The 15,397-nt window shown below is 40.8% G+C and overlaps 1 protein-coding gene across 1 annotated transcript in view; it reads left to right on the plus strand.

The window, feature by feature from the left end:
- The window catches only part of CLOCK (clock circadian regulator), a 63,923-nt gene that overhangs the window by 15,022 nt on the left and 33,504 nt on the right, over positions 1-15,397 (plus strand). Inside the window, exons 2-6 of the mRNA XM_081332985.1 lie at positions 5,429-5,672; positions 6,489-6,617; positions 9,585-9,676; positions 10,290-10,349; positions 12,966-13,114. Coding sequence (XP_081189111.1) covers positions 9,630-9,676; positions 10,290-10,349; positions 12,966-13,114 — 256 coding nt within the window. The 5' untranslated portion in view covers positions 5,429-5,672; positions 6,489-6,617; positions 9,585-9,629. The remainder of the gene's footprint in view (positions 1-5,428; positions 5,673-6,488; positions 6,618-9,584; positions 9,677-10,289; positions 10,350-12,965; positions 13,115-15,397) is intronic.

The raw sequence follows: 15,397 nt of genomic DNA on the forward strand, positions 1-15,397 counted from the left end.
TTTTTAATGGTGCCACCTATAATCAATATGAAGTTGTACGGTCTCAAAATTGAAATAATAATCTAGGTAACTGGCATCCTTCACGTTTACCCCATCCAATATATATATATATATGACACTGTAGTTAAGGCACTCCCATTCTGTCAAGAAGAGATGCTCTCATGAGGTGGAGAGTGAGAAAGAGGGACGATAATGTTAGGATGGGAGCAGAGTTTTGGGATGTTTTATATTCTGCAAGTCATAAGTCCCATCATGGTGAGAGGAGGAGAAAAAAGTCAAATGAGGGCATAAAGTTGTGGCTTGTGGCATCAGTGGATTGAATGAGCAGAAAAGAGAGTGAATTAGAGGCAGAAAGCTTGCAGTCTCTTGACTGTTAAGGAGCAAAGATAATAAACCCAGTGAATAAAGCAAGCAGGTAGGCATTGAGGAGACTAGACATTCATAGGTAGCAAGACCTTCATCTCAGCATTAAAAAATCAAGAAACGGGGCAGATCAATTTCTTATTTAAAAATTAAGCAAACTGACAGATCAAAGTGAAAAGCTTTCCCAGGTAAGTAAAGGAATGCACTCCCATTGGGAATTGTACTCAGTCCTTCCTCTATCTCTGCTTATAGGAAAGGAGACAAGACCTTCTTCTTTCTACAGCTTCAATTATTTAGTAGTGATTTTAATTGTTTATATCAGATTGTAGTTGTTCATGTTATATTGTTAGTTGCCTACCCCTGCTCTGGGCAGAAAGGAAAATGTAACTTGTATGAATAATAACAGCTGTCACCACAATTCAATTATGTATTTTCCTTTTTAAGGAGTCCCATACAGTGCCTCTGCTCCTATCCATGGTTACAATCAGAACATTTTACTTCATCTCAGTAGTATAATATTAGACTTACAACCTGGTTAACTCCTGTTTATTTTATTTCATGTGGTTGTGAAACAAGAATGCTCATCATACAGTATAAGAATGCTGCTTAAGAAAGCATCAACCAAGTTTGCCAAATTGCAGGTCTGTAGTATACTGGTCAGCAGTTTGGCGGGTCGAATCCCGAGTGCCGCGTAACAGAGTGAGCGCCTGTTACTCGTCCCAGCTTCTGCCAACCTAGCAGTTCGAAAGCACGTAAAAAATGCAAGTAGAAAAATAGGGACCACTACGGTGGGAAGGTAACAGCGTTCTGTGCACCTTTGGCGTCTAGTCATGCCGGCCACATGACCACAGAGACGTCCTCGGACAAGCGCTGACTCTTCGGCTTTGAAATGGAGATGAGCACCGGCCCCTAGAGTTGGAAACGACTAGCACGCATGTGCGGGGGAACCTTTACCTTTACTAGTATACTGCCACAGCCTTATTACTTGTTTCTCACTAACCTCTACAATTACATATTTTCATATTAATCAGTTGCTAATTTTAATTCTTTATTCCCATTTTGCTGTAGTGACACCTATTGTATTTCTTATTCTTTAGTGTTTACAGGCCAGCATCCATAGATCCTCCAAAATGGAGGATACTCAAATTAGCTTTTGATTTGTGTTTCCCTAATATCTGTTTCTCCCCAATTCTTAAAACTTTTGGAAAACCTCTTTTCAAACCATTGAGAGTCAAGAAGCATCTGCTATTATGCAGCAGAAAAATGCTATGTGACAGCAGAAGCCAATAAGCATACATGCCATCTACTGTGTATTACTAAAACTCTTGCGTCTGTTCGATTGTAACCTTCAATTGGGAGAAACAGTGCATATAAAATAACAGGTTTTTTTTAATCAATGTACCTCAAATGGGCTAACTTAACATAATGTGTCGAAAATCCTGGACCATGACTCCCATTGCATTGAAATTTGGCAAAATTGTGGTTGCTTTAGCGTTGCTGCCCTACCATGTTGCTCCACTGCCACGGTAAGTAGTGGTCATGTGATTATAATTTTCACTGACAAGGAAAGTCAGTGAGGAAGTTGGCAGGAAGCCCAGTTTTTTTGCCTACCTGTGACCATTTTGCTTCTCTGTTTAGGTAAAGAAATGTCTCTGAAATGATGACCCAACAAGTCACAGGTTATCTAGTAATAGTCTAGTTCTAAGCATGACATCGGTGTAAGCATCATAAGAGCTAAACATAACTCTAAAGTAGGGTGTGCCGTTTTATTTTCTGCCAGAATTCAAAATATTGGTAGTATGAATAGGAACAAAGAAGTGGACAGATAGGTCTTAATAGTGGCTCTAACCTGCATTTAGTCAAATTTCTCCTTTGTTGAGCGCTGTCAATGCTGTAGACATCTCTTCCTCCTATCTCTTCTCCCTCAGCACCTCTGTTAACCACCAGGGTTGATAGGATCCACGAGAGGAGAGAGGGTTATAGGCGCAATCTAATCCAAGGCCTTAGCCATCCCCTTATTCCAGGCAGCAACCACGGAAGCAATGGATGGAAAGTAGTTAAGGAGAAAAGCCACCTGGAACTAAGGAGAAATTTCCTGACAATTAGAACAATTAATCAGTAATGTTTCTTAACATTAAGAAAACCAAGATCATTGCATCCGGCCCTCTCAATTCCTGGCAAGTAGATGGGGAAGAAACAGAGGTAGTGACAGATTTTATTTTCCTGGGCTCCAAGATGGGGACTGCAGCCAAGAAATTAAAAGACACTTGCTCCTGGGGAGGAAAGCCATGGCAAATCTAAGACGGCACACTAAAAAGCAGAGAGATCACCCTGCCAGCAAAAGTGTGTATAGTCAAGGCTATGGTCTTCCCATTTGCAATGTATGGCTGTGAAAGTTGGACCATAAGAAAGGCTGAGCGTCAAAGAATTGAGGCCTTTGAACTATGGTGCTGGAGAAGACTCCAGCGAGTCCCTTGGACTGCAAGGCGATCAAACTGGTCAGTCCTAGAGGAGATCAACCCTGACTGCTCTTTAGAAGGCCAGATCCTGAAGTTGAAACTCAAATACTTTGGGACAACAGAGAATGAGGTGGCTGGATGGAGTCACTGAAGCTTAAATGGATTCCAGAAGATGGCAGAGGACAGGAAGGACAGGAGGAACGTTGTCCATGGGGTCGCGATGGGTCGGACACGACTTCGCAACTAACAGCAACAAAAACAATCAGTGCAGCAACTTGCCTCCAGAAGTTGTGAATGCTCCAACACGAAGTTTTTAAGAGGAGATTGGACAGCCATTTGTCTTGAACGGCATAGGGCTTCCTGCCTAAGCAAGGGGTTGAACTAGATTACTAGAAGACCTCCAAGGTCACTTCTTACTCTGTCACTCTGTTATTCTGCTTTAGATGTACTATGCAGCAGACCAAACAGGACAAGCCCCTAGCTCCCTCTGAAACACTTCTGTCACCAGGGTGGACCAGTCCAATAATTTCAGGAAAAAATACAGGTGGTCCTTGAGTTATAACCATATCGAAACCTGCCCATTATTCATAAAATGGCTTTTTTGTGGTGGTCTCCAAGCAAATCACCGTGGTTGTGAGGTGAATCCACAGTTGTTAAGCAAACCAGTGGTTTGCTACGGGCACTATTTTCCTGCAAATTAGAAACAACGGCTGGTTTTCGTTAAAATCGTCATAAAGCGTGGTCATAGGACTGCAGGATGCTGCCAACAGCTGTAGCCTTGTTGACAAAAACCCAAAGTATGGCCATGTGAGTGCAGGGACTCCAATCATTGAAATTTTGGGGGCCCAAGTCCAGTTTTTCAAGTCTGCTGTATCTTCCAACAATCGCTAAGTGACCAGTTATAAGTAAAGGACTACCTGTAAGTCAAATAGGACACAAACTATTGGATACATACACATGCACGCACACATGTATGTATGTATATATGTATGTCTTGGGACATAGCGGTCATAAATATGAATCAGTTGCCAAACATCTGAATTTTGATCACATGATCTTAGGGATACTGCAAAGTTGTCACTTTGAAAAACAGTCATTAGTCACATTTGAAACTTTGAAGGGTCACTAAATGAGCAGCTGCAAGTCAAGGACTACCTGTATTTTGTAAACAAATTCATCATCATTAGGATAATTCTATCTGTGTTCAGTTTTACGATTCTATTCACATATTGATAAAGTGAAATTCAAAGGTTGGTTGCATGAGTACCTCAGCATGTATCCAGTAGTAGTAAAGAATTTGGATTCCTGAAGATGTTGTCTAAAAATGTATACTAATGGGAACCATATTCACATATCACCTAACAATGCTTTCCAAACTGAACTAGTTGTATAAGCATATCAAATGATTTATAGCCACTCGGGAATTATTGTTTTTTTCTAAATTGTCTGTGTTGATTAGGTTTACAATATCAGGACTGAACAGTGAGCATCTGCTTTTTCCAAGCCAAAAATAGTGCAACTAGCATGTGTGCATATGTGTGTGTGTACATATATATGTGCAGAGTTACATAATATATATAAAATTATAGATAAATTAAGTGATATCGCCGAACATTAATAAATCAGATCGAATCGTTGCAGCTTTTTGAGATTGTAGCCTTGTTGAATAGCCTTAACTGTATAAGAAGGAATTACTCAAGATCAAACCCTTATTTACTTTAACTGAAAATACTTATAGTACACCCCTTTCCAAAGGGCACAAGTAAGTGGAGAAAATTAAATAGTCATAACAGAACAAAAAATACATAGCAAGATGGAATGCCCACAATCAGTCAATTAGAGCCAACGTTACAATGGAAACAAAAATTTTAACCGCCTTGTAAAGTGCAAGGTAAAGAGGATGCTACAAGTACCTTTGTAGAAGCATATTCCAGAGCCTGCCTTTTCACAGAAAGACACGTCCACTCCACGAAAACCTATTTCCTTCCAGACAGAATCAGTTTTGGCAAGGCAACACCCGATGTAACCAGTTGCGGTGCCCTGTGGGGTCTGGAAGGTAATGAGTATTTTAAATTGGGCAGCAGTCTCAAGAGCAGCATTATTATAGAGTGATTAGGCTGCCTTGCTAACAGTCTGGCCACTGCATTGTGGAACAAGTGCAGCTGCCAAGGGATTGCCAAAGACTGCTCTGCCTAGAATGCATTTTTCTGATCCAGCAACATAGCAATTAGGTCATCTATCCAACCACATCTGGACAACGTAGGATCACTGTTGAAATACTGCCCAAAGCTGGGCAAAGCTGGCCACACCCACTTTAAATAAGACCCTTGTATCTAGGACAGGGGTAGGCAACCTTGGCTCTTTTATGACTCATGGACTTCAACTCCCAGAATTCCTGAGCTAGCTGGCTCAGGAATTCTGGGAGTTGAAGTCCATGAGTCATAAAAGAGCCAAGGTTTCCTACCCCTGATCTAGGAGGACTCTGGAATACACCCAATCTATATAACTATCAGGACTGGTATTATTAAACTGCTTTGTGTTTATTGCTAAAAAAAACCTAATCAATATTTTTGCGGGCTGATTTTAGTTTGTTTCATCCTATCCAGAATCTGACAGCTTCCGGATGCCAATTCAGGCTTTCTACAGCATGTCTGGCCCAGTTTAGCATATGGATATCATCAGCACACTAAGGACATTTCACTTCAAGACGACAGACGGTCTCTCCCGGCGACCTCAAATAGATGTTAAATAATATAGAAGAGATCCCTAGTCTTGTGGCATCCTACACAGGAGCAACCAAGGATTCAACTTCTGCTCCTCTATAATTATTGACTGCAACTGCTGTTTCAGGTAGGAGTGGAACCGCTGTAAAATGGTGCCCCTGAGTTCCAGTTGTTGTAAAAGTCAGTAAGATCAGTGGTGTTCAGTGATGCAAAAAAATCAAAAAGGTCCAAGAAAATGCACTCTGATTAATTAGATAAACTATATCATCTACCCAAGCACCATATTAAAGACAATTGTTTAGCTAGTGGGCCGATACATATAAGAACTGATATAGCTGCTACAAAGTGAATTTCTAAAGAAATTTCAATTTGTTAGGTAGGCCTTTCATGCCGTTAGTTTAAGAAACAAGATAAATTAAAATGGTCATGAGATTGCTATAATTTCTCTATGGGGGAGAAATAGTTGAGAGTTTTTATATGTAGAAGGATAATAAATGGGATGGGTTTGTATGGAACTGTACATGTACATAATTCTTCATAGTATGGAAATAATAGATAATTTCTCTCCATTTTAGAATATGAGATTAAATTAAGAAACTTAGAGGCAAAGGAAAACATTTCTACGCAGACTACACAGTTAAGCCGTGGAGTTCCCCTTCATGAGGTTTAGTTATGGCTGTCACCTTTGGCAACTTTTATATTTTTAAAGTGATATCAAGATTGAAAGTGAACACCAGTTGCTGGGAGAACATAAGTGGTACCTTTGCATCTAATTAGTCACTATAGGCACGAAATACTGGATTAAATAGTTTTATTGGTCTCCAACAAGCATTTCTTATGTTATTAAACATATTGTTTTGATACTGTTATTATTGCCAGTATTATGATTAATATTGGGTGTTCCTCCTTTGAATTAAAACATTATTTTTTTTCTTTTAAACAGTAATAAGCTAGAATGTAAAAGAACCTCTATGGGCAATACATTCTGAAGAAACTGTTCTTTCAAAAATTGGCCCTTCTGAACTCAGTCTTTGTAGAATATCGCCATTCGTCATCCAGAAAGGAATACACGGTAAAATATTGCAAATATTGCTTTCGATACCATCGACCATGGTATCTTGCTGCGACGCCTCAGGGGACTGGGAGTGGGAGGCACGGTTCTGCGTTGGTTCTCCTCCTTTCTCCAGGGTCGCTCGCAGTCGGTGCTGACAGGAGGACAGAGGTCGACCCCGAGGCCTCTCGCTTGCGGAGTCCCTCAGGGGTCGGTCCTCTCGCCTCTCCTGTTCAACATCTACATGAAACCGCTGGGTGAGATCATTCGCAGTTTTGGAGTAGGGTACCATCAGTATGCTGATGACACCCAGCTTTTTATCTCAACTCCTAACAATATCAGTGATGCCCTAGACGTGATGTCCCGCTGCCTGAAAGCGGTCCGGGAATGGATGGGGAGAAACAGGCTTCAACTGAACCCGGACAAGACTGAATGGCTGTACGTACCGGCAAGCCAGGAGATTCAGAACGTCCCACTGCTTAACATTGGGGACAAGTTACTTCCCCCTGTTGATAGGGCCCGCAACCTGGGTGTCCTCCTAGACTCGCAGCTCTCCCTGGAAGACCACATTGGAGCTGTGACCAAGGGGGCCTTCTCCCGGGTTCGGCTAGTTCGCCAACTACGGCCTTATCTGGACCTGGATTCCTTACGTACAGTCACCCATGCCCTTGTGACATCTCGCCTAGACTATTGTAACGCTCTCTACATGGGGCTGCCCTTGAGATCCACTCGGAAGCTTCAACTGGTGCAAAGTGCGGCGGCACGGACACTCTTGGGAGCCTCCCGATACTCCCATATCACACCTCTCCTCCGTGCGCTGCACTGGCTTCCGGTTGCCTTCCGTGTGAAGTTCAAGGTGCTAACAATGACATTCAAAGCCCTACATGGCATGGGTCCGGACTACCTACGGGAGCACCTTCTGCCAATGTCAGCACCCCACCGTCCTGTGCGCTCCCACAGAGAGGGCCTCCTCAGGGTGCCACCGCTCAAGGAATGTCGGCTGATGGCCCCCAGGGGGAGAGCATTCTCAGTGGGTGCGCCAGCCCTCTGGAACACCTTACCAACCGAAATCCGGATGGCCCCTGACCTCCGTACCTTCCGTCGCGACTTAAAAACTTTCCTATTCCAGCAGGCTGGCCTGGCATGATAACGTTAATTGGGGTCCCAGTTTGTGTTCATTAGTGTTTCTTATTATTTTATTGTTCGGTCTGTATACCTTCCTTCCTCTGTACACCGCCCCGAGTCCCTCGGGAGAAGGGCGGTTTATAAAAACTAATAAATAAATAAATAAATAAATAAACTTGAAATTTGTGTGTGTGTGTGTGTGTGTGTATATATATATATATATATATATATATATATATATATATATATATGTATATGTATATGTATATGTATATGTATATGTATATGTATATGTATATGTATATGTATATGTATATGTATATGTGTATATGTATATGTGGGACGTGGTGGCTCAGTGGGTTAGGACGCTGAGCTTGTCGATCAGAAGGTCGGCAGTTTGGCGGGTCGAATCCCGAGTGCCGCGTAACAGAGTGAGCGCCTGTTACTTGTCCCAGCTTCTGCCAACCTAGCAGTTCGAAAGCACGTAAAAATGCAAGTAGAAAAATAGGGACCACTACGGTGGGAAGGTAACAGCGTTCCGTGTGCCTTTGGCGTCTAGTCATGCTGGCCACATGACCACGGAGACGTCCTCGGACAAACGCTGGCTCTTCGGCTTTGAAACGGAGATGAGCACCGGCCCCTAGAATCGGAAACGACTAGCACGCATGTGCGGGGGAACCTTTACCTTTACCTTTATATGTATATGTATATGTATATGTATATGTATATGTATATGTATATGTAATGTATGTATATGTAAAATGTTAAGTATTTTAGATTACCTTGCTAGGTCCCAAATCTTATTTCCTGTTTCAGCCTAACCCAAGGCCATCCACAGGCAGTGGTCACAGTAGTGACAGCTCATATCCAAATTTTTTTTACATGTGTGTGTATGTGTGTGTGTGTGTGTATGTGTATACTGTATATGTATGTGTATGTATATATATATGTATGTGTATATATATATATATGTATGTGTGTGTATGTAAGGCTAGAGACTGAATGTAGGAATCTAGATTAGGTATGCCAAGGCATCATTAATGGGATTTTTGAGCCTTTTTTTAAATAGCAAAGTTTGATATTTTTTTAAGAACTTGATTTCTTCTTGGTTTTTATGGTGGCACGTGATTTGGCATGATCTGATGAGAAAAGGAGCTATATTGAAGATACTGATTCCAAGAGACTTCAGTGTTTGGGTGGTTTGTTGGAATTCATTAGAAAATAGAAGGAAAGAAGGGGCTGCCCTTGAGATCCACTCGGAAGCTTCAACTGGTGCAAAGTGCAGCGGCACGGACACTCTTGGGAGCCTCCCGATACTCCCATATCACACCTCTCCTCCGTGCGCTGCACTGGCTTCCGGTTGCCTTCCGTGTGAAGTTCAAGGTGCTAACAATGACATACAAAGCCCTACATGGCATGGGTCCGGACTACCTACGGGAGCACCTTCTGCCAATGTCAGCACCCCACCGTCCTGTGCGCTCCCACAGAGAGGGCCTCCTCAGGGTGCCACCGCTCAAGGAATGTCGGCTGGTGGCCCCCAGGGGGAGGGCATTCTCAGTGGGTGCGCCAGCCCTCTGGAACAGCTTACCAACCGAAATCCGGATGGCCCCGGACCTCCGCACCTTCCGACGCGAATTAAAAACTTACCTGTTCCAGCAGTCCGGCCTGGCCTGATAGCTCTAATTGGGGTCCCAGTTTGTATTTTACTATTGTTTTTTCCCCCACTATTGTTCATTCTGTATGCCCACCTTATTCTGTACACCGCCCCGAGTCCCTCGGGAGAAGGGCGGTTTATAAAAACAAATAAATAAATAAATAAATAAATAAAAATGGTGAATTCTATTTCCTTTTATTTACCTGCAGATCAGAATTACAAATGTCTACCACAAGACTAAAGTGTGATATGTTATGTTCCTTACCATAAGCACCCATAAAATGAGCTCCATTGCAGACAGGTAAGTTATTGCTTAGTTTTGTTCATTTTAAGTTTATATTCTTGAAAGTTACCCATGTTCTAAATGAGAATTTCAAAGAAGAGTAGGTGAAATATTGACCTTCTATTTGTTACAAATTAGAATTAACCTTTCACATTATCCCAAAATATGATTGAGACGTGGGTGTGGAGTAAAAAAAAAAGCTTGGTAGGAATGTGCTGTATGTATCTCTTTTTGAGATACATACAGCATCATTTGCGTGAAATGCAGGACAAAATGGGGGACAAAATAAATAAATAAATAGATAACTGAAGTATCTCTGCTTCTGGTTATGTCTTCGTGATCAACACTACTCTGCAATTGGTTCTCAACCTTTCCGGCTTTGCCGACTGGCGTAGGGTGGGAGGGGATGGTTCTGTGTGAGTGGTGTGTGTGCTCAGCTCCATTTGTGCGAGCAGTGGGCACACATGCCTGCCAGTAGTGCAAATAGACAGCATGTGCACACGTGTGCTCTCGCCTGCCACTTCGGGTGGCCCTGTTTTGAACAGCTCATGTCCCAGTAGTGGGCTGTGGGCCAGGGGTTGGGGTTGGGGAACTCTGCTCTAAAACCCTTCTTTTTTTCTTTTTTTGGCAGAGATGATGGCAGCATTTTCGATGGGCTTGCGGAAGAAGATGACAAGGATAAAGCAAAGAGGTTTGTTTTGCGGAAGAGCTAGCATGAAACCTCTTTATTTGTGGCCAAGAGGTGTATTTAGGCATTGAAATGGCATTCTGTCAAGGCTATGGTCTTCCCAGTTGCAATGTATGGATGTGAAAGTTGGACCATGAGAAAGGTTGAGCGCCAAAGAATTGAAGCCTTTGAACTATGGTGCTGGAGAAGACTCCTGCGAGTCCCTTGGACTGCAAGGCGATCAAACCGGTCAGTCCTAGAGGAGATCAACCCGGACCGTTCTTTGGAAGGCCAGATCCTGAAGCTGAAACTCAAATACTTTGGCCACCTAATGAGAAGGAAGGACTCACTGGAGAAGAGCCTAATGCTGGGAAAGATTGAGGGCAAGAGAAGAAGGGGACGACAGAGAATGAGGTGGCTGGATGGAGTCACTGAAGCAGTAGGCGTGAGCTTAAAGGGACTCCAGAAGATGGCAGAGGACAGGAAGGCCAGGAGGAACGTTGTCCATGGGATTGCGATGGGTCGGACACGACTTCGCAACTAACAACAACAACAACAATTCAAAGATAGCATTTTGAAACAATCTCCATAAGGTGGAGAGATATGGAAAGTAAATGAAATATTGACTGGAAATATTCTTTTCTTCTTCCATTCCCATTGTCGTCAGTGTGGAAGTGACAGTATCTGTCTTACATTAAACATTGAGTAGTAATTTATTTACTAATTACTGTAAGAAAAGTGCTGAGCAAATAACTTTTTTCCATTTTATTCTAAGGAGATTCCAGACTTCTACATTTTAAAAAAAAATCTTGTATTTCCATATGTGCAACTATTTAGAAACTGTTTCTTTAAAAAAAAAGTTAAAGTGGACACATCAAGACAATTAGTGTGTCTAAAGTGAATATTTCAGCTTCGTTGAAAAAAATTACACGGCTAAAGTTTTCACATAATTATTTTGACTAGTAGTCCTGATCACGGCTTTGAAAAAGGAGATGAATCTCCAACCAAGTTTCTCATAGCAACAGTGGAGAAGGTGACATATGTATTCTTAATTCCAAAATACCATATTTTGATGAATAGTCCTGTATTTTTTTCCTGGATAATTTCTATATATTTTAAAATAATTACGGTAATTGACACAAGATTAAAAAATTAAGGGGGAAAATGGGTTTGCTGAATCTAGACTTAAAGGTAAAGGTAAAGGTTCACCCGCACATGCATGCTAGTCGTTTCCAACTCTAGGGAAAGCCGAAGAGCCAGCGCTTGTCCAAGGACATCTCTGTGGTCATGTGGCCGGCATGACCAGACGCCAAAGGCGCACGGAACGCTGTTACCTTCCCACTGTAGTGGTCCCTATTTTTCTATTTGCATTTTTACGTGCTTTCGAACTGCTAGGTTGGCAGAAGCTGGGACAAGTAACAGGCGCTCACTCTGTTACGCGGCACTGGGGATTCGACCCGCCAAACTGCCGACCTTCTGATCGACAAGCTCAGCGTCCTAACCCACTGAGCCACCGCGTCCCTGAATCTAGACTTAGTCATATTCTATTTATCAATTTGTATATATATATATATATATATATATATATATATATATATATATATATATATATATATATATATATATATATATATATATATATATATATATATATATATATATATATATATATATATATATATATATATATATATATATATATATATATATATATATATATATGAAATCAGTAGGAGGAGCTTTTTGGTGATGAGGGTGATGGGATTGGAATGCTTTGTAATAACCTCTGAAACAGTGATGTAGGATTTTCTGGTGAAAATTTATACTTTCTTTTTTCTTTCTTACCAAGTAAATGGTTGGGAAAGGTACTATGTCAATTGGTGGTTATGTACTTTGGAAAATGGGCAGATAGCTAAAGAAACTAAGGAGGCTTCCGATTCATGACTGCCTAAAATATTCAATTTCCGGTCCTGTTAGTGATAGGATTGCCTACTTTTTTTACCCATAAAACTTCCTTTGAGATTTATTGTGGGACATCCATCTGACCAGCCTGACTCCTCTCTACTAGATCCAGCATTCCTCTAGACCAGGGGTAGGCAACCTCGGCTCTTTTATTTTTTTTTATTTTAATTCCATTTATATCCCGCCCTTCTCCGAAGACTCAGGGCGGCTTACAAGCTTAGCAGTAGCCTTCATTCTATGTATATGCCTGCTTATTAGGGCTTTCATACACCCCCCAAGCGGCATTATTACAAAGTCAGCTTAATTGCCCCCAACAATCTGGGTCCTCATTTTACCTACCTGGGAAGGATGGAAGGCTGAGTCAACCTTGAGCCTGGTGGGATGCGAACCTGCACTAATTGCAGGTTCTTTTATGACTCTTTTATGACTCATGGACTTCAACTCCCAGAATTCCTGAGTCAGATTCTGGGAGTTGAAGTCCATGAGTCATAAAAGAGCCGAGGTTGCCTACCCCTGCTCTAGACTTTGCAAGACCTTGGATTCTTCTCTTAGTTGTGATAAGAGTTAAATGTTATGACTTCAATCTGGCTATAACATGTCTTCATCAGGATTCAGACCCATCAAGAATTTATATAATGCCATTCTCTCTTATGTTAGTTATAATTATTTTTTTAATAGAGTATCAAGAAACAAGTCTGAAAAGAAACGCAGAGATCAATTTAATGTACTCATCAAAGAACTGGGATCCATGCTTCCAGGCAATGCTCGAAAGATGGATAAATCCACTGTATTGCAGAAGAGTATTGACTTTTTAAGGAAGCACAAAGGTAATTTTTTTGGATGTTACACAAAAGTTGTGAATTTTTTGAAATTGATAAATATATTATCGTCCTTTGTGCAGCTCCAGGGGAAAATCTTCTGAAATAATGGTACAAAATGTATAAATACATGCTCAGTTCCCCCCTATCCCAGTATAGAACATTTTAGAGACGTTGGCAGATGAGTTATTGAGAAATCACTGGAACCAATAGTTTAAATGGATAGACCATAAGCAACCACCACCACCGCAAAATATAACATTTCGAAGATGAAAAATAGTAAGATTAAGCAAATCCTTTGAAAGAGGTGCTTTGTTAACAATAAAGAGCACTCCTCTTTGAATTTTTAAAGCAGCCACATCTTTTTCAAGCTTGCATAGCTGCTTTGTAAGTAGTTTCTGGCTGTCTCCACATAGATGTGTACATATAGCCTCTTTGCTTCATTTTTTTTCCCCAGTCAAAACTATATACGTGCAGATACAGGCTTTAAATGATTGTGTTTTATGGGGTTTCCATGCCTTGCAAACCACTTCATTTCAAGGGATTTTACAACTCTAGAAAAGAACACAAAAATTTTCTGAAAGTTATCTGTGCTTTTGAAGGTAACTGGTTACATTATAGCAAACAAGAAATGTTTCGACAATAAGTTCAACTTTTCTTTACTTTGAGCCCTGGTGGTGCAGTGGTTAGAATGCAGTATTGCAGGCTAACTCTGCGCAGTTCGATCCTGACCGGCTGAAGTTTGATTCAGCCTTCCATCCTTCCAAGGTCAGTAAAATGAGGGCCCAGATTGTTGGGGGAACCATATGCTGAGTCTGTAAATCACTTAGAGAGGGCAGTAAAGCACTGTGGCGTGGTATATAAGTCTTAAGTGCTATTGCTATTAACAGTGACTTATTTCTAAAAGTCTTTCTTTAGTGAAATTACTGAATTTATTAGAGTTATATAAACACGGCCACAAAAAAACAAACACCATATATGCACATATGCAAACAGGTGAATTGGCCCCATGATTCTCATGAGGAATGTTTTAGATCTATAATTCTCACCTCTTCTTGTGAAAGCTTAGATAGTAAACGTTGTTGTCCACTTCATTCCAGACAAAACCCTTCTCTGTGGACTTTTACTTGAAGGGAGTCAAAAGACAGATCTCCTATCCATTTCCTTGGCCCAGCAAGAATGTGTGTGTTATAATTGAAGTTCTTCCCAGAATGGGTGGACTGATTTTGGGAAAAAGTTAAAAAAAAATCCACTTAAGTTATAGTGATACATGTGAAAGGCAAATATAGGAAGGAATTAAGCGAAAGGGCTGTTTATTTTTAGCCTAAAGAATTGTTTAGTTAATTTATTTTGGGGCTGTTTATTTAATTTCTTTTAACTTTTGTATTGTTGCTTTTATTGTTGTTAGCCGCCCTGAGTCCTTCGGGAGATAGGGCGGCATATAAGTCCCAAAAATAAATAAATAAATAATAAATAAATAAATAAACATGCACGCAGAACTAATACAGAAAATTGGAGGCCAAGGACTTCCTTAAAACCAATTTTTGCATAAAAGCAGGAGAGTGGTTTACAACAAACAAAAAGTAGATTCTAATTCACTTGTACTTCCACTAGTTCTTTTTTTTTTATTGAAAAGTTTTACAGTGCATTTTATCTTTAACAATCCCCCCCTCCCTCCACCCCTCCCTAACCCTCCCTATCCCTCCCACCCATTCCCCCCTCCCCCCCTGACTTCCCAGAGCTAAATACAGGGTATAAGAACAAAGAACAATCATAAGCATCCATATGCTAACAACAATAAACTATTAATTCTATCACCCTCTAGCTCATATAATATGATTACAATCAATATTAATATTACATATAAAAAGAAAAGAAAACAGAAAAGGAAACTTACTCAAATGCTAAATGAAATTTCTTAGTCCCATATTTGTTCTGGATATAATCAATCCACTTTTTCCACTCCATAATATAACGTTCTTGCGAATGATCTTTCAGGTAAGCCGAAATCTTTGCCATTTCCGCCAGGTCAGAAACTTTTAGAGTCCATTCTTCTATAGTCGGCAGTTCCTCCTTTTTCCAATATTGACCTATTAAAAGTCTTGCTGCTGTGATTAAGTTCAGCATCAACTTAACGTCCACCACAGTAGCATCTGTAATTATGCCCAACAAAAACAGTTGCGGACAAAACTTTATCCTTTGCTTAAAGATCTTCTGCATATTCCACCAAATTTTTATCCAAAAAGCCTTAACCTTTTTACAGGTCCACCATATATGAAAATACGTTGCATC

This window comes from Vipera berus, assembly GCF_964194415.1.
Source record: "Vipera berus genome assembly, chromosome: 7".
In the NCBI taxonomy this organism is placed as follows: Eukaryota; Metazoa; Chordata; class Lepidosauria; order Squamata; family Viperidae; genus Vipera; species Vipera berus.